Source organism: Monodon monoceros, unplaced genomic scaffold, assembly GCF_005190385.1.
Source record: "Monodon monoceros isolate NGI ecotype Baffin Bay Population unplaced genomic scaffold, NGI_Narwhal_1 Super_Scaffold_22, whole genome shotgun sequence".
Lineage (NCBI taxonomy): Eukaryota > Metazoa > Chordata > Mammalia > Artiodactyla > Monodontidae > Monodon > Monodon monoceros.
Window position 1 is genome coordinate 18,567,914 of NW_021703779.1, and position 20,675 is coordinate 18,588,588.

The following is a 20,675-nucleotide window of genomic DNA, read 5'->3' on the forward strand; positions in this document are numbered from 1 at the left end:
CTACTTTTTCCTACATCTACTGTATTTATTTCTTCTTTTAACAATTATATATTCATGCTCATACAGTGCTACCACAGGGAATACAAAGATTGAAAAGGCATAGTCTGTGCTCTTAAGATGTATACAGTCCAGTAAAGACAACAGTCATTAAAAGATAATATAGATTTATTTTTAAAATCCCAGGGGAGTGCAGAAGGAGATGGTGAACACTACTGAGGGATCCAGGAACTGTAAGTGGGATTTGCATTGGGACTTGCAGGATGCGTAGATGTTTGCCAGATTAAAAAGTTGGAGAAAAGTTATCTAGGCAGAAAAAATATGTGTAAAGACAGAATTGTGAAAGAGTATTCAGTGATCAGAGAAAAATAAGAATTTTGATTTAGCTGCTGCAGAGTGGGAAGTGATGGGAAGAATGTCACCTTACACTTTGTATCACATTATAATTCTTTGCTTAGGTTTTTTGGTCCTTGATATGCTTTCTGCCTAGTGATTAGCAAGTAGAGGATATTCAATTAATGTTATCTTACTGAATGAAGTTATCTGCCTTTCTCCAGAGCACTGTAATTTTTTTCTCTTGCCGACACAGCCTCAGACTCTGAAGTTTCTGTTCCTAAAATAAGGAAGACACAGAAAAATTACCAAATTCCTTTGTTTTTCTTGAGCAGTGGAATATTTTCATCTGCCTTGTCTTGAAATTAGTCCTGATGGGGAATAAATGTTATGGCAGCTGTTGAAAATCAAAGGTTTATTTAGTAACTTGTTCATTCATGCGACATATATTTATTAAGCACCAACTATACTGTTTGTACCATGTTATCCTAGAAAGAAATGAGCTTTTCATGATTTGGAGTTATATTAACTCTTTCAAGCTGTTATGCTACCATTTGGTGTGCTTCAATAGAGAGCACCTTGTATTAACTAAAATAGTAAAGCATAAATAAAATACATATAGTTTAATGTATAGCCCTTAATTTATGTTTTGACAGTGCACCTTTTATTGAGAAGTACAAGTGAATCATTTATGACAGGATAAGAACAGTTTGCATTTCATTCTTCATATACTTTTCATGTAATAGGTATTTTGTAGGAAAAATTTGATGCCTGCCATTGCTAGGATTTGTTTCTTTGCAACATAATTGCTTGGTTCATTCATCTCAAAATAATTCATTTCTAAAAAACATTCATTAAAGCAATCTTTTTAGGACTCACACATATTTATAAAGCAAAGTATTATAAAACCTAAACACCTGCTACATGATGCATTCAAATTAAGAGCTCTGAATAAAATAGCATTGACATTGTAAAATACATGGTGCCAGTATTTCCAGTTAAGTGTTTAGTGAGAATTTGCCACTAGTGAGGGAGCCAGCTCGATTTTCTCAAATGTTGTTTCTTTCTTTCATGTGCTTTTGCATGCGTATAACTGAGAGAAGAACAGTAGAAACTTAGCATCAGTTCCTTAAGATTAGACTGGCTATGTTGAATCAGTGTGGAGTCACACCTGGTTCCTGGCATGAATGTTACTGACCGCATAGGTAACATATAGGATAAAGAAAATCGCTAAGTACATTTCACGTCCAAGCTTTTGTTTACTTGATGTAGTCCTTTCTGTACCAATAGTAATGCCTAGTTGTCCCATGCATATCCAGTAAAAAGCAAGTCTGTAGTGAATAAACCTGCATTTTTAAAAAGTTGAGACAGTACTTCTCAACTGCATACCTTTGGCCAAAAGCAAAGGGGTGCTTCATATACTTGTTGCTTCTTTACATGGTAGGCAGGGGAGTGTGATTTACTGGTGACTTAGTGAGTCACAACAAACCGTCCACTTTCATGAAGGAAAAAGCAAAAAGATATCTGTGTTGCCAGTAATTGATTTTGAGCTACTTAGAACTGAGAACTGTGATAATGAAAATTAACTTGAGAGATCAACTAATCCATCTCTTTTGTTCAAATAGTATCACACAGACACTGTTATATACAGAGAAGCTTCTAACCTATTTTTGTACTCTTCTAGAATTCTTAAACGCTTTTGAATTACTGATTTAACTAGTTATATTTGTTAACTAGAATAAGTTTTAAGAATTTCCTCTACTACGCATTTTTTGTCTCTTCTCGCTACTGGATTCCTCTGTGGCCTGTATTTTTTACCTGAAATTCCTCCATATAGGATATTTATTTAGTAGGCTTCCAAGTTAGGAGACCTCAGGGTATCTTACCAGGTTTTGTCCAGAAGATTTTTCTATTCTCTAATTCTTGAGTTGTATTTTTTTTAATGTAATGCTATCTTAAATTTTGGAATCTTCAAAGTATTTTTACTTTGCCTTCAGATTTTTATGAGAAGATCTGTATTCTTTTAAAATCATTTTTACCTTTTCTAATAAAATATTTGAGATGGTAATATAAGAAGAGATAATTTAAATGAATCTTTTGTCGGGGCTACTGGCTACAGAGTGCAAGTTATGTTACCAGGTTGATTAGGTTCCTCACTAATAAACTATTTAAATTTGAGTTTCTCTGAGAAATTTTTATAATTTGTTTTGTAAACAAATATTTTCTCATTAAAATCATTAATACACAAAAATGAAAAGGGCAGACACTGTTGTACTTAAGGGAAAATGCTTTAACACAGGGGGAAACTTATGAAAATACTTTCAAGTACTTCAGAAGTATCATTTTCAGTTTAGTTGATATAAGTTATCTAGTCATTATCTAGTCATTAGAGAATATCTCTTATAAGAGGATACGTGCTGGATAAAATCTCCGAAATGTTTCACAAATAATCCATGCTCAGATGCAATAGAATTTGGATAGAATGTTGTTTTATTTGTGTAAACCAAACCTTTTAACTTGAGAGACTATTGCAATTCAAATTTAGCGGTGAATATATAATATACTATGTTTTTTAAAAAACAAATCCATGGCTCCAAAACAGTGTTCTTTTAGTAAAAATGTAAATTCTCAGCAAAGAACAATCAGATTTTTATCACTATTAAATCTTTAGTGGTAACATACACAACTTGCTATTAATGTTTATGCATCCAAATCTTCCTCTACGCCCTCCTTTTTTCTCCTCTAAGTTATTTCTTTTCTTAAATAGAAAGAATAAACCTAAATTTCATATAAACTAGCTACCCAGTGATTGTTGACTTGATAATATAGCTAAATTCATTGTGCCATTTTCTTCCCTTTTTCATTTCCCCCAGTATTTTCTTCCATTTTGTTTCACTTGTTTCTACTACCCTGCTTGGACAGGAATAGATTATTGGTGCTAAGGAGTGGGGGTAGAGGTATTTCCTCACAGGTGGCCTGGGGGCTTGTAGTCCCATTCTGATTTCTGTCTACTCTAAGCTCTGAGCTCTAAGCAAATCAAAATATCTCCCTGTGTCTCACTTTACTTAACCGTAAAAGGAGGGGATAAATCAAACTTAGAATTTATTTGGGCCTCAGAGGCTATCTAACATTCTTTGGGTTTTATGCTTTTCTGTAAGTTAATAATACTTTTAATTTTACACATGACAGTAACGTACATGCTGCTAAGTACTTTGATCAAGGTCATCCTCTGATCAGGTTAACAACTCACAATTATCTGTTTTAAAATTAATTGTGACTTGTGAAATCTTTCCCTAAAGTTTATTTGAGGGGATCTGACAATATTTTCCTATTGCATATGGTAAAAAAAGTTTATTTGTATTTATTCATATAAATCCTTTTTGCAATAATTTATAGATAAAACATTTAGGGTGAAATAATATATATTAATAGAAATTGAAAAGTGAGACCAAGGAAAAGAAGAACAATTATACTTACCAAAAAGTCATTATGATTTCTTTAGATGTGCTTCATATTTGACTGTGAGCTAATGCAACCATGACAAAATTATAAATAAGTTTAGTTTTATAATTTGTATTATAAAAAGGAGAAAGCATATTGGTTTCCCTGAGGATGCAGAGGTTTTCCTGGTATACCATATCATAAAAGAAACTTCTTATGTGAGTCATTATGAAGAGGACACAGAAGAAAAGTTATATTGCATGTGATTTATTTTTTGCTATTTCATTTTATTGTTGGATTGTACTTACTTTCTCATTTGGGGAAAGCAGAATTTTTCCTAGTGCCTACATTCATGACTATGCATATGCTAATAGATACTCAAATAATTGTTGATAATAATGAATTTCACAAGTAAATGAACTTAGGTTTGGGTTAAAAAAGAAACTGCTTATGAGTCCTTATAATCTTTCTGTCTTGGGTGGCATAATTCCAAGACATAATGCCCTCATCTTTCCATGTTCATATTAGCACTTACACATTTTCTTGTAATTTGTTTATCTGACGTTTCCCCAAATCCTCATTTGACTATGGGTTCTGCTAGGCCAGGAATCCTATCTTATTTATGTGTAACTCTTAATATTTGTTCCACTGCCTATACATATAGTAAAGTACTCAGTAAATGTTTCAACGAATGAATAAAATATTGACTTTAAGTATATTTGTTCTCTGTCTTTTTATATTTCAGAATTATGGCTTGGAAACAGAAAATCTAAAAACCCTTTCTCACAAGTTGAATGCATCTGCCAAAAATCTACAGAATTTTATAACAGGGAGGAGAAGGAGTGGCCATTATGATGGGAGAACCAGCCGAAAATTGCCAAATGATTTTCTGACTTCGGTTGTGGATCTGATTGGAGCAGCCAAGAGTCTGCTTGCCTGGTTGGACAGGTAAAATCTTTCATGTGTTTCCTAAGTTATCCTCCTCAGGCATCAGTGTGAATATAACGTTATTTCATTTTTTTCTTGTGAAAGGATTAGATAAGTACGAGGGATATTAACAAATGCCTAATTATGATTTACCACAATATAAGCATATCATCAAAGAGATACTGTTTGCAAAATTTTATATCCAAGTAGCTAATCAATAATTAGTCCCTGACAGTTTCAAAATACATTTGCTGCTCTATAAGGAAAATCATTTTTGGCTGTCATAACAAGATTTATAATACTACCTTGTCTCCTGATTTTCTGTATTCTTTTCATTCATTGGTCATATTTAAGGAAGTGACCATCAGTATTCTATTTATTGTTTTAAATGGGTGATTAGACACTGACACTTTCATAGCATGCACTGTATGTCTCATTACCTTTGCTTTATTTATTCTTTATTATTATTCACATTGCACAGTCAATTTTGGATATTATAAAAACAATTTTGGTCCTTTTTATGCTAACTTAGTTAAGTTTCATTTGTCTTGGAACACATAAAAGTTTTCATAATATAAAATGAAAAAAGTTAGATTAAAATTGTATATGTGATTAAACATTTTAATGGTAAAACATTACAACTATTTAAAAAATACTAAATAAGCTCTTTCATTTTTGAAAATATTTTTGTAGGGGACATGTACTGTGTTATGACGGTTAAAAAATCAAATCTTAAAAAACATTTTGTCTCTTATAAGAAATTCTGATATGTAGAATTTTACTAGAATTCTTTCTTGAATAAATGTCAGTAGAATTTACATACATATACATATATATACACATATATACGCAGTGACCCTTGAACAACATGGGTTTGAACTGCATGGGTCCGCTTATATACAGAGTTTTTTCAATAAATACGCACTACATTACTATATGAACATAATCATCCATTGGTTGAATCTGTGGATATGGAGGGCTGACTATAAAGTTACACATGACTTTTCGACTGTGTGGGGTTGGCACCCCTAACCCTCTCTTTGTTTGAAGTTCAACTGTATTATATTTTGGCTTTTTAAAAATATGAGGCTTTATATTAAAAACAAAGTATTTGTATGTCTAAGGTAAAAGTTAAGGTAATTTTACTTAATTCTATATTGTCTAAATTTATATATATTACTAATAACATATAACATGACAATACTAAATCCAAATCTGAACACTAAGCTGTAATTATTAGCTTTTTGATAATTAATCGGCAGACAGCATATTTCTCTTATATTATGACATCATGAAAATTCTCATAATTGTTTAAACCACATTTATCCATTGTATGAAGTAATTGCTGTTTAAACATGTAAATTCTACAAGTAGCATAATGGTCAGTAAGTAAATATATTTAAAATATGGCTTATCCTTAAGTAACGTAATATACTTGTTTCAGGAGGCTTCTCAGTAATCAGAAACTTATAGAAAATATATTTGATTTTAGTTATATCTTCTTATAACTATCACCTGTCCTATAATTGTAAATTAGCTCAGCCTTGATATTTATATTTGGTAAATTTCATTATTTTCTTTTTACACTAGTACTTGTTAAATCAGTAAATAAGTAGAATGATTAGAGAATGTTTTTACTTCTTAATGGCAGGTATGGCTGTTTATAAAATCACATATTGGCTTCTAGAACACTACATAGTAGTTTCTGATTTTATTGTATTATATAATTTTTTATGGTGGCATTATTTTTATCATCTAATAAGATGTCCTTAGTAAATGCCAGTTCATCTACAAACATACATGAGCGTACACACACACACATAGTAATCCATGAAGTCAATCAATGGTATTTTGCGTTTGTTTCATCGAAAGAGAAAATGTGACAAAAAGTCTGAAGGAAATAATTTAAATCATCTGTTTGGCTTCCATTGCTGCAAAGGTTCTCACAATGCTTATTTTGTGTTATATCATACTACCTATGGTGATCATTAAATCAAAGGCCATTTAACATTTTGATCATGAAAATAAAATATATACTTAGAAGGAAAAGAGACAACTTTGTGATAACTTTAAAATCTTCTGCTGAGACTGTAAATTTTAAAAAGAAACTGAAGTTTATATTTTGAAGATTTTTCTCACGAAAGTTCAGCTCCAGGCTGGCTTGTCTATAATGATTATGCTTTAACAGCTTTAGTTTTAAAAAGGAAAGAAGAAGGAGAAAAAGAATTCTTTGTCATTTTAAGGCATTTGGACTTTATGCTGAAGGCAATGGGGAGCTGTTTAGGGTCACTGTTGTGTTCAGACCTTTGAATTTTGAAGATTACTTGGGCTATAATGTTGGGAAATATTAGGGAAAGAATAAGGCTGGAAGAAGGGAAACCAGTTAAGAGGTTGTTTCAGGAATATTTGTCCCTCATTACCTGCCCAGCACCCCCTCAGATACCAAAACCTGAGGATTCTCAAGTCCCTTATATAAAATGACAGTATTTGCATGTAACCTACGCACATCCTCCTTTATGTTTTAAATCATCTGTAGATTACTTATAATACCTAATACAGTGTAAATGCTATGTAAATAATTGCCTTGTACAACAAATTCAAATTTTGCTTTTTTGAACTCTCTGGAATTTTTTTTCAAATATTTCGATTCGAGGTTGGTTGAATCCATGGATATGGAACCTGCCAGTATGGAGTGCCAGCTGTTATCATGCTGCTGCTACTATTGGTGATTCTGATGCTACCAGCCACACTCAAAGCAAACCTAGGAGAGTTGTCTTCATTTTACAGATAGGAAAACTAGCACATACAGAGGCAGAAGTTAAGTTCAAAACCAAATAGGAAGTAAGTGGTGGAGCCAGGATTCATTCCAGGCGCCTGACTACAGAGTTGATTCTCTCCATTGCTATTTACTGAGATCTTTAATTAGAGAAGCAGCAGTGAGGATAGAAGACTGTTAGACAGAGAGACTAAGGAAAAGGAGACACCTAAGGTGAATAAGAGGTATCTGACTTGGCTGACTCAATGGATGGTGATGCCATTATCAAAACAGGAGGAACAGGTTATGGTGGAGGACAAGTGTTGAGTGTTGGCCATGATAGATTGTGAAAAGGTCTTTAGAGTATTGCTGCTCAGAAAAGATATACGGTGGATAGAGATTTGGGAATAGTTAAAATATAGGTGGTAGTTAAAGTCCTGAATGCATTAATATGGTGGTGTAAGGAGATTTTTAGAATGGATTCCTCTTATCCTGCTCTATTTGCTTTCCATAACACAAACCCTTCTAACACAGTATGTAATTTACTTATGTGTTATTGTTTTTGTCTGACTGCTCTATATATAATGTATGCTTCTGGAGAGCATGGATTTTCATCTGCTTTGTTCACTGCTATCACAATTATCTAGAAGAGTTCCTGCCCTATAGTGGGTGCTCAATAAATTTTTCTGAGTGAATAAAGAGAACTGAGAAAAGGAATGACCTCTGCAGACCACCACAAACCGAAGGATGATTAGAAGTTCAGCTTATGGAAAAAAATAAGAAGACATAACCAGACTCCATAGGATGGAATTAGTTGAGAGTGTGTCACGGTAGCAAAGGGATTAAAGAGTTTTTTGGTGGGCGGGTGGGGGGGCAGTGTTCATATTTTAGTATTATTTTATTTTTTTCCAACTTTATTGAGATATAAGTGATATATAACATTGTGTAAGTTTAAAGTGTACAACGTGATGATTTGATACACATATACATTGCAAAATGATTACCATGATAAGATTAGTTAATATAATCTATCACCTCACATAATTACCTTTTTTGTGTATGTGGTGAGAACGTTTAAGATGGGAATAAGGGGTTTTAGGGAAAAAAAGGAAGTGGTCAGTAGAGTCAAATGCTGCTGACAGGTTAGGCACGGTAAGGCTGAAAGTGTGTAGTAAATTAGGGAATCAGGATATATGTGATCTTACCAACAACAGTTTAGTGTTTTTACTTAGAATTAATGAAAACTGGAATTCTTGGGTTGATTGTGAGTTAAAGGTAAGTGATAACTCCTCTTTGAAGAAATTTTTCTGTGAAATGGTTTGTAGTTCAGGATAGTTTTGTATAATATTAACTTCTCCTTTTCATAGACTGCATCTTTTAGAGGTGTTGGAAAAGAGGAAAGGCAAATGATGAGGGCTACTTCTATATCTGGGAACTTACTTTGCTTCCTTCTCTTCCATGGATTGTATGAATATCTTAACTACTCCTTGGCTAATATAAATTTCAAAAGGTCCCAAAATCAATTTAAATGTAATAGGATTTTATCTATAACTGTGCCAAGTAAAATGTTTATGCTGTTTGTTTTCCTGACAAGTAGCCCAGACTTTTATTAGAGATTGTTAGTGGATGTGTATTTAAGTTATATTTTTATTCCTTTCAAAGAAAAAATGTTTTCTAGGTAGCAGCAAGAGCACAAGACAACATTCCACATGCCCTCTTGTTTCAGTGTGTTCTGCAAACTACACAGGAAGCAAAACACATTAATCAATGCTAGAAAAGCCAAAAGAGCAGTGTTCTCCATGACTCTGTTGTGAATCCCTGCCGAAATACATCGTGAAATAGTATAAAAGAACAAAGGGCTAAGAGAGAGTTGAGTTTCAGCTCTGCCTCTGGCCCTGGGTAACCTTGAACCTTAACCTCTGTTTTTATTTTCTTTTTAGAATAAGGATGTAAGACCTGCAGAATTTGAAGTTCTCTTCTAAGCACTAATATTCTATAAATCATTGACCTTGTTCACCAAAGCCATATGAGGAATATATTCATCTTATTTCCCTTTACATAATTTCAAAGAATAAACACTAACAAAGTTTGTTGGTGACTTGTACAATCATGATTTAACTCCCTACCTCTTCTCTGACTAAATTTAGTTAATACCAAGTTCTAGACCAAAACTAATCTGTTTTTGTGCTTTCTTTATATAAGGTAAGAATGTATCTTGTCTTTTTTATTTTTGTTTTGAAGAATTTAAGTACTTAATTATAAAAGTTCCATAGAAATTATGTTGACCAAAAACTTTTAATATCTTGATTTGTCATGGTAGATTGCCTTTAATCTGGAGGGTTTAAAATGGTCACTGCAATCGAATATTGCCAAGCATTGGATCTTTAACCTTAGTTTATTCCTTTAGTGTACAATATAGTATAATTCTTTAGTTGAAAAATGAAAAATTCTCTCAGGTAACTATGGTTATTTTGATGCCAAACAACTGGCTTAATTTTTTTAAAATCTGACTTTTTGGCATTAATTTTTTTTTACATTTTGGGGAGAACTTGCACGCACAGCAATATGATGAGTTTATTGCAATTTTTTTTTTATGTCACTTGAAGGGAGAAAGGAAAAGAAAGAATAGGAAAAAATCTTTAATTTAGCTCCATACTGAACTAGATGCTTTTCATGTATTGACTTACTGAATTCTCACGAAGCGGGTATCATTATCCCCATTTTACATATGAAACATGAAGTAATTTGCCTGAAGTTATTCACTAGTGTGAAAATTATAATTTGAATCTATTTTTGTTGTGATACCAAAGCCCTTCTTGTTTCTCTTTTATCATGTTCCTTTGTCATACTACGTCTCCTTTTGAATGTGGACCAGTTCTTAAGGATTTTGAGGAAGCAATTCTTAGGAATGCGGCATATATAAACATTTATTTGTACTTTGGTGTTTCTCCTCAAATGCTAAACAAGAATACCACTTTTCTTTTTCTGGCCTTGATACTTCAAATTGCTATATAGAATTTTTTTATAGAAAGTTTATTTCTCATTTTACTTTGAAGACATCAATGAGATATCTCTTAATATCACTGAAAACCTTTTGAATGTTTAAGGCAAAAGCATTAGGGTGCTAGGGAAAATGTTTACAAATCACAAAAACTGCAATTTCAGTGGAGCTTCCATTTAAGTAACATTTATTTTCAAAAATTAGCTCCTTACATTTCTTAAAGAAAATAAAATCTAAGGCTAACAGAAATCCCCTTTTTCTTCGTATTTTAAATATTGACTTGAGTGAAACAACAGACTTTCCCAGAGGAAAAGCCTCAGAGGTGAATCACAGTTGGTAGCTTTACTGTTTATTTTCAATTCATGGTTTACTTGTCTATTTTTAACCTACATCCTGCTGTTTCTCACACCTCATCTTTCTTACAGTTTTATATGGCTTTGCCAAATCAATCTATACTTGGACGTTTCCAGATCACTGCATGTACCATGTTGTACAGTAACATCATTAAAAAATATTCAAAAGTATTATATATAGAAAAAGTTCATTTTGCTATTTATAATGAAAATTTATTATTTTCTCTCATTTTTAGCATTAATACCTATTTCTAATTGTTTCTGAAATACATTTTAAGATCATTCTGTTTAGAAAGGATCAATGAGATGTCTTTTTATATCACTGAAAACCTTTTAAATGTTTAAGGCATAAGGGTTAGTATGCCAAGGGAAAAAATGTATTCTTTGAAATCTTTTGCTTTATCTACAAAAGTGGTTGAACTAATTTCTTCTTCCATGATATGAAACTATAGGACAAAAATTATTTCTATACCAGGGAAAAATTACAGAGACAAAGAAATCTACCCCAAACACTACCAAATGCTGTGGCTCGTTGTTTAGTCTTATTTCCTCTTGTGTGCTCAGTGCTCCAACTTGGCACCTCTTGTTCCAGAAATGAGCAGTGATGTTAGCAGGGCTATTGTTCATAGAATGCCCCTTAGGCTCAGCGGTGCCAACATGAGAAACAGTAAGGCTTTCCAGATTTCCTAATTAACTCCTTAGTTTTTCTTGTTAGCTTCTAATTTGTTTAGGATTTCTGAACCATTAATAACCTTTCCATAAATGCTTTTGTTTGAAAAGAATGTACAACAAATAATTTTTATAGGGTCAATAACTTTTGCACTAGAAAGAAGTATAAGCATTTTATTATCCATATGATGATTTGAGGATAGTTGTGTAACTTTTAAGATCTAAGTAGGATAGTTCCTGTAATGGCCATTTATTAATGAGCCAAAGATTTTATTTATTTTTTTTTTTAACTTTCTGGCATCAAAAATTTTTCCTGCCATGAATTTTATTTTCTTTACCTCGAGTCAGCCACGTGTTTTTTTCTAAGTAGCCTGAGCTCTAACTAGGGGTTTCTTTAGACTGAGGAACAAATTCCTCTCTTAATTTTGTTTTGTTTTCAAGTTGATCATGTTAGAGATCCATTTCTTTATCTCATTAAGTCATGATTGAGTGTTCATCTTTGGTAACTGACAAAGATTGGAACCTGTCAGCCTTCTTTTATTTATCATCATCCCAAACATTAAGATGTGCTGGCTAAGAATGGTTCTTGTGTGGTTGTATATGATTTGCCTTTAAAATGAAAACTTTAGGGGAATTCACTACAAGATAAAATGCATGTTTTCCTAGGTATATCTTAGATTTTTTTTTCCAGTTTTTTTTGACAGTTAATCTTGAGCGAGAAGCTTGTCCCACTTGAAATATGAGTGCTCAGGAAAGTGGAAAACACGCCTTAGAATTCAGTTTGCTATCAAATAGATTTTTCTTTTGGTACATTTTCAAGATCAAATGAGTCTTTTTTTAAGATTTTATGGGGAAAATCATGCTGTACTTCATCTCCTCACTTTTGAATGAAGCTTTTAGATTTTATTAACAGACTTTGACCTTTGCAAAACTAGGAACCCAAGCTCTTTCTAATCATGCCAGAAGCATTTTTGAATTCTTAATTAAAATGCCAATTTTTATGCTTCAATGCAGCAAAAAAAATGGTCTTGGGGTGGTTTTTTTAAATGATGTTTTCCTAGAAGTGCTTGTATCTTAACATCTTTTTAAAAATAGTTTTATTGAAGCCTAATTTACATTCTATAAAATTTATCCATTTCAAGTTTAATGAGTTTTAATAAATTTAGATATACCTATGCAATGACTTCAGATTAATTAATTACATACATTTTGTTCTAATTATCATTATTTAAATTCTTAATGACTCCTGTTTTAGTAAACTATGTTGAAAAATATACCATTTCGGAATAGGAATAAACAGTAGTGGAAGACAGCGCATAATAGACTGCGGTATATAGAATCATTTAGAAAACAATATGTTCAAACCCCTGGAAAAAGAAAGGGTCATTTGATAAGTGGAATTGGGGTACTTGATTAAGCCTTTGGAGAATAAATAATGATAGAACACTACCTGTTCACTAAAGTAATTTTAGGCCTATCATTTATTTAAGAGGGAAAAATAAATCCATAAGAAAACTGGAGAAAATATAGACAAAAAATGATTTCTAGATGTAGACTTATTATTAAGTATTTTAAAATATGGAATAAAATGCAAAGAAATATGCTGTTTGACTTTGACTACATAAAATTGAAAAACATGACTAAGTATAAGACAGATGACAAACTGGGGAAAATACTTGCAACAAACAGTTACGAGAAGCAGGGGGTTAATGTGTACTAGGTGAATATTACATTTAAATTAAAAACGAAGAACACCAAAATGCAACAGATGAGCCTATAAATAGACAATTCAAAAAACAAGAAACAGAAACTGCTAAGATGTATATACCACACAATAATTTCAAAGTACTTGAAGCAAAAAATGACAGAACTAAAAGAAGAAATAGACAGATCCACAATTACAATTGGATATCTCATCTCCTCTCTCAAAACAGAAAGTAAGGATTAGAAGAGCTGAACAACACCAGATAACAAGATATACTTGACATTTTGAGAGCATGTCATCCAACAACAGTAGAATACAAATTCTTTTCAAGTGCCCATGGAACATTCATGAAGGTACACCGTATCTGCATCATAAAACAAACTTCAACACATTTAAAATAGTTTAAATCAGTTAGAATCTCTTCTTTAACCATAATGGAGTCAAACTAGAAATCAAACAACACACTTCTAACTAATCCATGGATAAAAGAGGAAATCTCAAGGGAAATAAAAAGAAATACATTGAACAGAATGAAAATTAGAGCAAGTCATAGTTTTTGAGGCACGCAGCTAAAGCAGTTCTGAAAGAAAAATTTGTAAGCACTGAATGCTTATATCAGAACAAAAGAAAGGTCTCAAATCAATTATCTAAGCTCTCATCTCAAGAAAGTAGAAAAATAATTGCTAATCAACAAGCATGGGCATAAAGTTTTAGTTAAGCAAGATGAAAAAGTTCTAGAGATCTGCTGTAGAACACTGTACCTATAATTAATAGTATTGTCTTTTACAGTTAAATTTTTGTTAAGCGGTTAGATCTCATGCTAAGTATTCTTAAAAAAATAAAATTAAAGAAAAAAGAAAGTAGAAAATAAGCCCAAAGCAGCAAAAGGGAGCAAATAATAATGATAAATGAACAGAAATCAATGAAACTGAAAACGGGACCACACTATGTTGAGAAGTCAATCAAAATTAAACGGATAATAAAGGAATACTACAAATAATTCTTTATACATACATTTGACAGCTTAGATGAAATGAACCAATTCCTTCAAAAACACAAAAACTACCAAAACTTACCCAAGATGAAATAGATTCTCTGAATAATCCTGTAACTATTAAAGAAATTGAATTGTACTTAGAAACTCTTTGGAGTAGGGGAAAAAAGTTCCAGGCCTAGATGATGTCACTGGTGAATTCTATGTTTAAAGAAAAAATAACACCAATTCTATACAGTCTATTTCAGAAAATAGACATAGAGGTAATCCATCCCATCTCATTTTATGGTACAATCATTATCCTGATTCCAATACCCGGCAAAGATAGTACAGACTTACATGTTATAATCCTCCACAAAATATTGGCAATCCAAGTCCAACCACATATAAATAGAACTGTGCACCTTGACTAAGTGGGATTCATTCTAGGCAGGCAAGGCTGCTTCAGTACTTGAAAATAAATCAATGTAGTCTACCATGTTAATGTGCTATAGAATAAAAATCATATAATCAGTTAATGTAAAAAAAAAGCATTCAGTAGAATCCTATACCCGATCATGAGGAAAATTCTCAGCAAAGTAGGAATAGAGTAGTAATATCTCAACTTGATATGAAGCATATATAAAAAGCAACAGCTGACCTTGTACTGTGAAAGACAATACTTTCCTCCTAAGATTGGGAATAAGGCAAGGCTGTCCACTCTCATCCCTCCTGTTATATCCAATACAGTAGGCCAGAAAAGGAAGTAAAAGGTCTAGAGATTAGAAAGGAAAAACTAAAACTTTTCCTATTTGCAGATAATATATGTCTGTGTGTAGAATATTCCAAGATAGCTACAAAACATCTTTTTGAACTAGTAAGTGAATTTGACAAGGTTGTAGAATATGAAGTCTACACAGAAAAATTTATCACATTCTTGTATACTAGCAATGTACAGTTGGAAACAAAAAGTAAAAACATGGTATAATTTACAGTTGCTCTAGAATTAATGAGATGCCTACATATAAATTTAGCAAAATATCTACAGGATTTGTATGTGAAAACTATAAAACACTGATGTATAAAATCAAACAAAAAAAATTAAATAAAAATAAAAAAAAATCAAACAAGACCTAAATAAATGGAGAGACATACTGTGTTCATGGATTGGAAGACTCAACTTAGTAAAGATGTCAGTTCTCAAATCTTCCTGTAGGTTTAATAAAATTCACATAAAAATTACAGCAGGGTTTTTTTTATAGCTACAGACAGTATGATTCTAAAATTTGTATTAAAAATAAAGGGACCATAATACTTCATCAATTTTGAAGTTTTTTAATACTATTTTAAATATTATCTAACTTCAGTAATCAAAACTGGTATTGGTGGCAAGATAGACACAGAGAGTCCAGAACTTTATGCATATGGTTAGCCAGTTTTTGACAAAGGAGCAAAAGCAATTCAGTGGAGAATGGTTAGTTTTTCAACAAATGGTGTTGGAACACTTGGATAGGCAGAGGGAAAAAAGTGAACCTCGACCCAAACCTCACACCTTATACAAAAATTGAGTTAAAAATGGGTCATAGATCTAAAAGTAAAATAAAAAACTTTTAGAAGAAAACTTGAGTTAGAGTCAGGTGAAGATTTCTTAGATATAAGGCTAAAGGTATGATCCAGAAAAGAAATTATCGATAAATTTGACCTCATTAAAATAAAAAACTTTTGACCTGCTAAAGATTCTGTTAAAGGATGGAAAGAGAAGCCATAGACGGAGAAGAAATTTTACAGGTTACCTATTCAACAAAGGACTTGCATACAGAAAATACTGAGAAGTCTCTAAACTCAATAGTAATGCCAAAAATCTAAATAAAGAATGGGCAAAGGGCTTGAGCAGACATTTCACTGAAGATTATATATGGATAGCAAATATGCACAAGTCAGCACAACCAGTTAGAAAATTATTAGGGAAATATAGTTAACGATTAAATATAGATAATATATAAATAGAGCAAATACATATAACTTTGGGGAATTACAAGTTAAATCTGTGATAAGCCTCTACTTAGCTATTAGAATGGCCAAAATACATAAGTGAAAAATACGTTTTTAAAAAAATGTAACCAATAAAGGGCCTCTCCTGTGGACCCCTGTGACAATGGGAGGTGCTTGAGTTGTAGCGTTTTCTAGAAGAGAGACAAATTCAGTTTGTAACCAGGAAGCAGTCTTATATAATCATTTATAGTAAATTGCCTTAAGAGTTATCAGTAGAGAGATCCAAAGCACTAAAGTTCTAGTAATCTGACTAAATATTTACCCCCATACCTTCTTTTCTATTTGTGATTTTGTTTTCTTTAAACTGGGCCTCCCAAATCATATAAGCTTTGGCCCCACAAAAACCTGATTGGCATTCGTAGACAAGAGAGAGGATAAGGACTAATGGAAAGGCACTGAATTCATTTGGTGGCAAAACACTTGCTTGGGAAGACTGCTGCTGTCTATAACATTCTTGAAAATATAAACCTCATACCAATATATATTATTTACATGCCAAGTTGTTTGAAAAGGGATGTGAAGTGATGTAAGTAATTGATTTGGTACAAATAAAAACCTACTTAAGTTCATAGAGGTGGTATATTTGTGTTTAACTCTGGACTGTGGAGTCTGGAGTCAGACTTCCTGGGTTTGAATACTAGCTCCACCATTTACTAGTTTTCACTTAACCTTTCTCTACCTCACATTTCTTATATGTAAAATGGGAATGATAATAGTGCCTATCTTATAAGAGTTGTGAAAATTAGTTGGTACATGTAAAGCATTTAGAAAAGTAACTGGCATATAGTAAGTCCTCGGTAGGTGATAGCTGTCATTAGATTAGCTCTGAATTGTGACTATTTCAAGAAGCCACTGGACTCAAAATCTTACTTTCATTTGAAAATAAACTAAAATGTCTTTGCTAAAGCATGCCTTTTTGGTGTTGTTTTATTTTAGATGTAGTGAAGAGACCTCGTAAGAAGTACGAAAGAACTTTTAAATATTAAGCACTAAAAAAAAGAGAAATTTGATGGAAAACAAACATTTTTCTTGAATTATCTTCCAAGCATTTCCCTCGATTTTCTTCCTTAAATATGTTCCGAATATTGTTTATCACTATGTAAACTTCAGAACAATTCATTTCATATTATTCAAAATCTTGTTTTAGGCTATTGTATTTGGGGAACTTTCAAAAGCTGTTCCTATTAGTCACAGTTTTCCTTTTTCCTTTATAGATCACCATTTGCTGCTGTCACAGACTATTCAGTTACAAGGAATAATGTCATACAGCTCTGCTTGGAATTAACAACAATCGTGCAACAGGTATTAGCTGGAAAATTTTCTTCAGTTAATTTATTAGCTCTCTCATATTCTAACAATGAGAAGTACTTGTATTTACCAAGAGATTATAAAATACTGGTTTGGGATTTTTCTCATTCAAAGACAAATGGTTCAAAAGAAACCAAATACATAATTCATTGGAAAACTATGCATATAGCCCAGTAAACAAGAGTTTTATTTATCAGCAGATGTAAAAGTAATCTGAACCTCCAGAGACAGCTTTATAATAAATAAGTAGGTTACTTTCACACTTTTAGTGGGGATGACTAAACCGTATGGCCTTTCACAAAATTAAATTAATACATTTGAATAACAATCTGAGACTTTTGCTCTAAGACACCATTAGTTCCTTATTAGTACGACTATAGTTTCATTTATATAGGTATACATACAAACAAATATACATAATAGCCTTTAATTATCACGTTAATCATTTAAATGATCTATTTACATGACCCAGTTTTTTTACTTTGAATATTATTTAAGCCAGGGACTCCAAATCAAACGTGTTCAGTAGTGCAGCAGCTGATATAAATGTCCTGGCATAACATGGAGAAGTGGTAGAGGAGTGAATTGACTAGTACATATCCTGCAAAAATTTGTTTAAATCTAATAATAAAACACATCTGAGAGGTGTGAGGCTAGCGACCACCACTCTGTGTAAGCCTCATGTCAACCTATTGCTGCTACTGCTGGTACTTTCTCAGGGTGCCATTTTTTGTTAAACTATCCAGTGATGCAGAAATAGGGAAAGCAGAGGATAAAATGTGATGATACAGAAGATTATTGGGGAAATTCATGATTTAATTTATCCTTCTACTCCCTGTCCTTTATGACGAGGGATAATTTTCTTATATTGCCTGTATTTTCTCAAATAAGAAATTTTTTAATACAATCTTAAATGTTTCAATATATTTTCTGTTGTACCGTATAGATTTTATTAGCACCGTTTCTCTGAAATTGCAGGTTTATAGAAAGGAGAGTAAGTTTATGACTTTTAATTGTGGAATACAGCAGACATTCATCAGGATTATATCATAGCAGTAAGAAAGTAACTCACTGCTGTTAGTCACAAACATGGATGAAGATGATAAACATTTTATCAGCCTTGAAATGCTGTTGTCTCACTACATGTCTTCATATTTGCTATCAGTAAATTTTATTTCTGAATTTCAAAGATTTCAACTGGATATTAGGGAGAAGAGTGGAATTTTAGGGCAAAGGTCAGCAAACGTTTTCTGTGAAAGGCCAAATTTTAAGTATGTAAGGTTTTGTAGGCTTTAATGATATAGGCTATATGGTGTTTGATCCAAGTATTCAACTGCAAAAGCAGCCGCAGACAATGTGTAAGTGAAATCAATGGACATGGTGATGTGCCAATAAAACTTGTTTTACAAAAACAAGCAGCAGGTTGAATTTAGCCCTGGGCCACAGTTTGCTGACTCATGTTCTAGGGCTATGCTAGTCCAGTGTGGTTCGTGGGCCAGTAGCATTATCATCACACAGAAACTTGTTAGAAATTCAGATTCTTGGCACACACTCCAAATGTACTGTGGGGAGTGCCCAGGAATCTGCATGTTTACTAGTTTTCCAGGTGATTCTGTTTCTCATACACTGTTCTAAGGCATAGGAATGAAAGAACAGTAATATAATCTATGGGTAATTTTTCTTGTAGATCTGTATTGTCAGTGACATTTCTTCAAAAATATGTTTCTAAAGCTGTTTTTTTTAAAGCCATTAAACTTGACCAGAGATTTGAGATGTGGATAATAGACTATTAGTTTCTTCCCTTTTACCATGAGAGAAAGAAGTTTTCTCTGCTTTAAGGGTACCTACTGCACAGTGTTTGTATGATAATCATTCATAGTACGTTGGATATGTGTTCAGTAGCAATCTATATGCCAACAGTCATAATAATACAATAATTATCCGCTACATGACAAGATCTGTGATAACTATTATATGTATTACTTAAGGTTTTCAAATAATTGAAATACTGTGGAATTAAATGGGAGAATTGAGTTTATTTTTCAACTTTTTAAACATGAGAAACTCATACGTATTATCCATTCTATGAGAATACAATCCATCTGATGTCACCTTCTAAAATAATGTTATTTCCATGCATAATTATGACAGAAAGTGGATGTTTTTAATTTCTTGTGTCTCCTTTAAACATCTGGATCTGGATGGCCAGTTTAAGGTTAACTTTTGAGTAATTGGTCCACTCTTTGTTGCCTTGTAAACAAAGACTGCAATTCTAAATGGCAACTCTGATAAGTTTTCTTGAAAATCTTGAAGGAGAATCAGGTGTATTTATTTTCACTGAATTCATTCATACTTAATGTTTTCCCATATCAAAAGTAGATAAACAAAGTGATCTTTAAAAAAAAATTACCTTTCTTTTAACTTTTACCGTAGAGTGAAGTCAAAAGTGGAAAGTTTTCTATGTGTAGAACTCACAGGTTCCAGAGCATACCTCTGTCACGCTAACCTTCAAATGTTACATTACGAATGGCTGAAATGATTTTCAGTGACTTAAAATTTCCTGTAGAGGCATGTGCAGGGGTGGAAGTGCAGTTTGTGTAAGATAGGACTAACCCACCCATTCTGCTATTTTAAGAACCTACCGTCTAAGTAACAAATGATGCAGTTTTTGTTTCCAGAATGTATGAACACCTGCTATAGACATCTACTTCATAGAAGACATATGCCATTCTGATATTGCCCTCAGAGGCTTGTTCATGCTCATAACAGGACCTTTTAACAGCTGCACTGTTTGGCTCAACATTCTCTTTAGGAATCTTACATCAAGGCATAATGGGTTTAAGTTTTGCTATTTACAGATCAGGAAACATTAGGTAGAAGAGAGAGAGAGATACTTTTACAGATTGAACTTTAAGTACATCCTGTCTTGACCAAGTAATTGAAATACTCCAAGTATACAGAGGACGTAGAAGGGCTTTCTGTACCCTCGACCACTGTACACTCTGTTTTGAAGAGGATGCCTTGCCCTTCTTGGGAAGAGGATGCCTTGCCCTTCTTCTTGCCCTTCTTTTGAAGAGAATGTCTTGCCCTTCTTGGGTAGCAGAAACATCACCCATTTCTGTTTTTTTTAAAGTTCAGTAGCTCATAACACTTCTCACAGT

General features: G+C 32.6%; 1 protein-coding gene across 8 annotated transcripts in view; it reads left to right on the top strand.

The window, feature by feature from the left end:
• Nucleotides 1-20,675, top strand: part of CNKSR2 (connector enhancer of kinase suppressor of Ras 2) — a 256,193-nt gene that overhangs the window by 56,724 nt on the left and 178,794 nt on the right. For all 8 annotated transcript variants that reach the window (XM_029240573.1, XM_029240574.1, XM_029240575.1 and 5 more), the window contains exons 3-4: nucleotides 4,517-4,719; nucleotides 17,421-17,508. In XM_029240573.1, coding sequence (XP_029096406.1) covers nucleotides 4,517-4,719; nucleotides 17,421-17,508 — 291 coding nt within the window. The remainder of the gene's footprint in view (nucleotides 1-4,516; nucleotides 4,720-17,420; nucleotides 17,509-20,675) is intronic.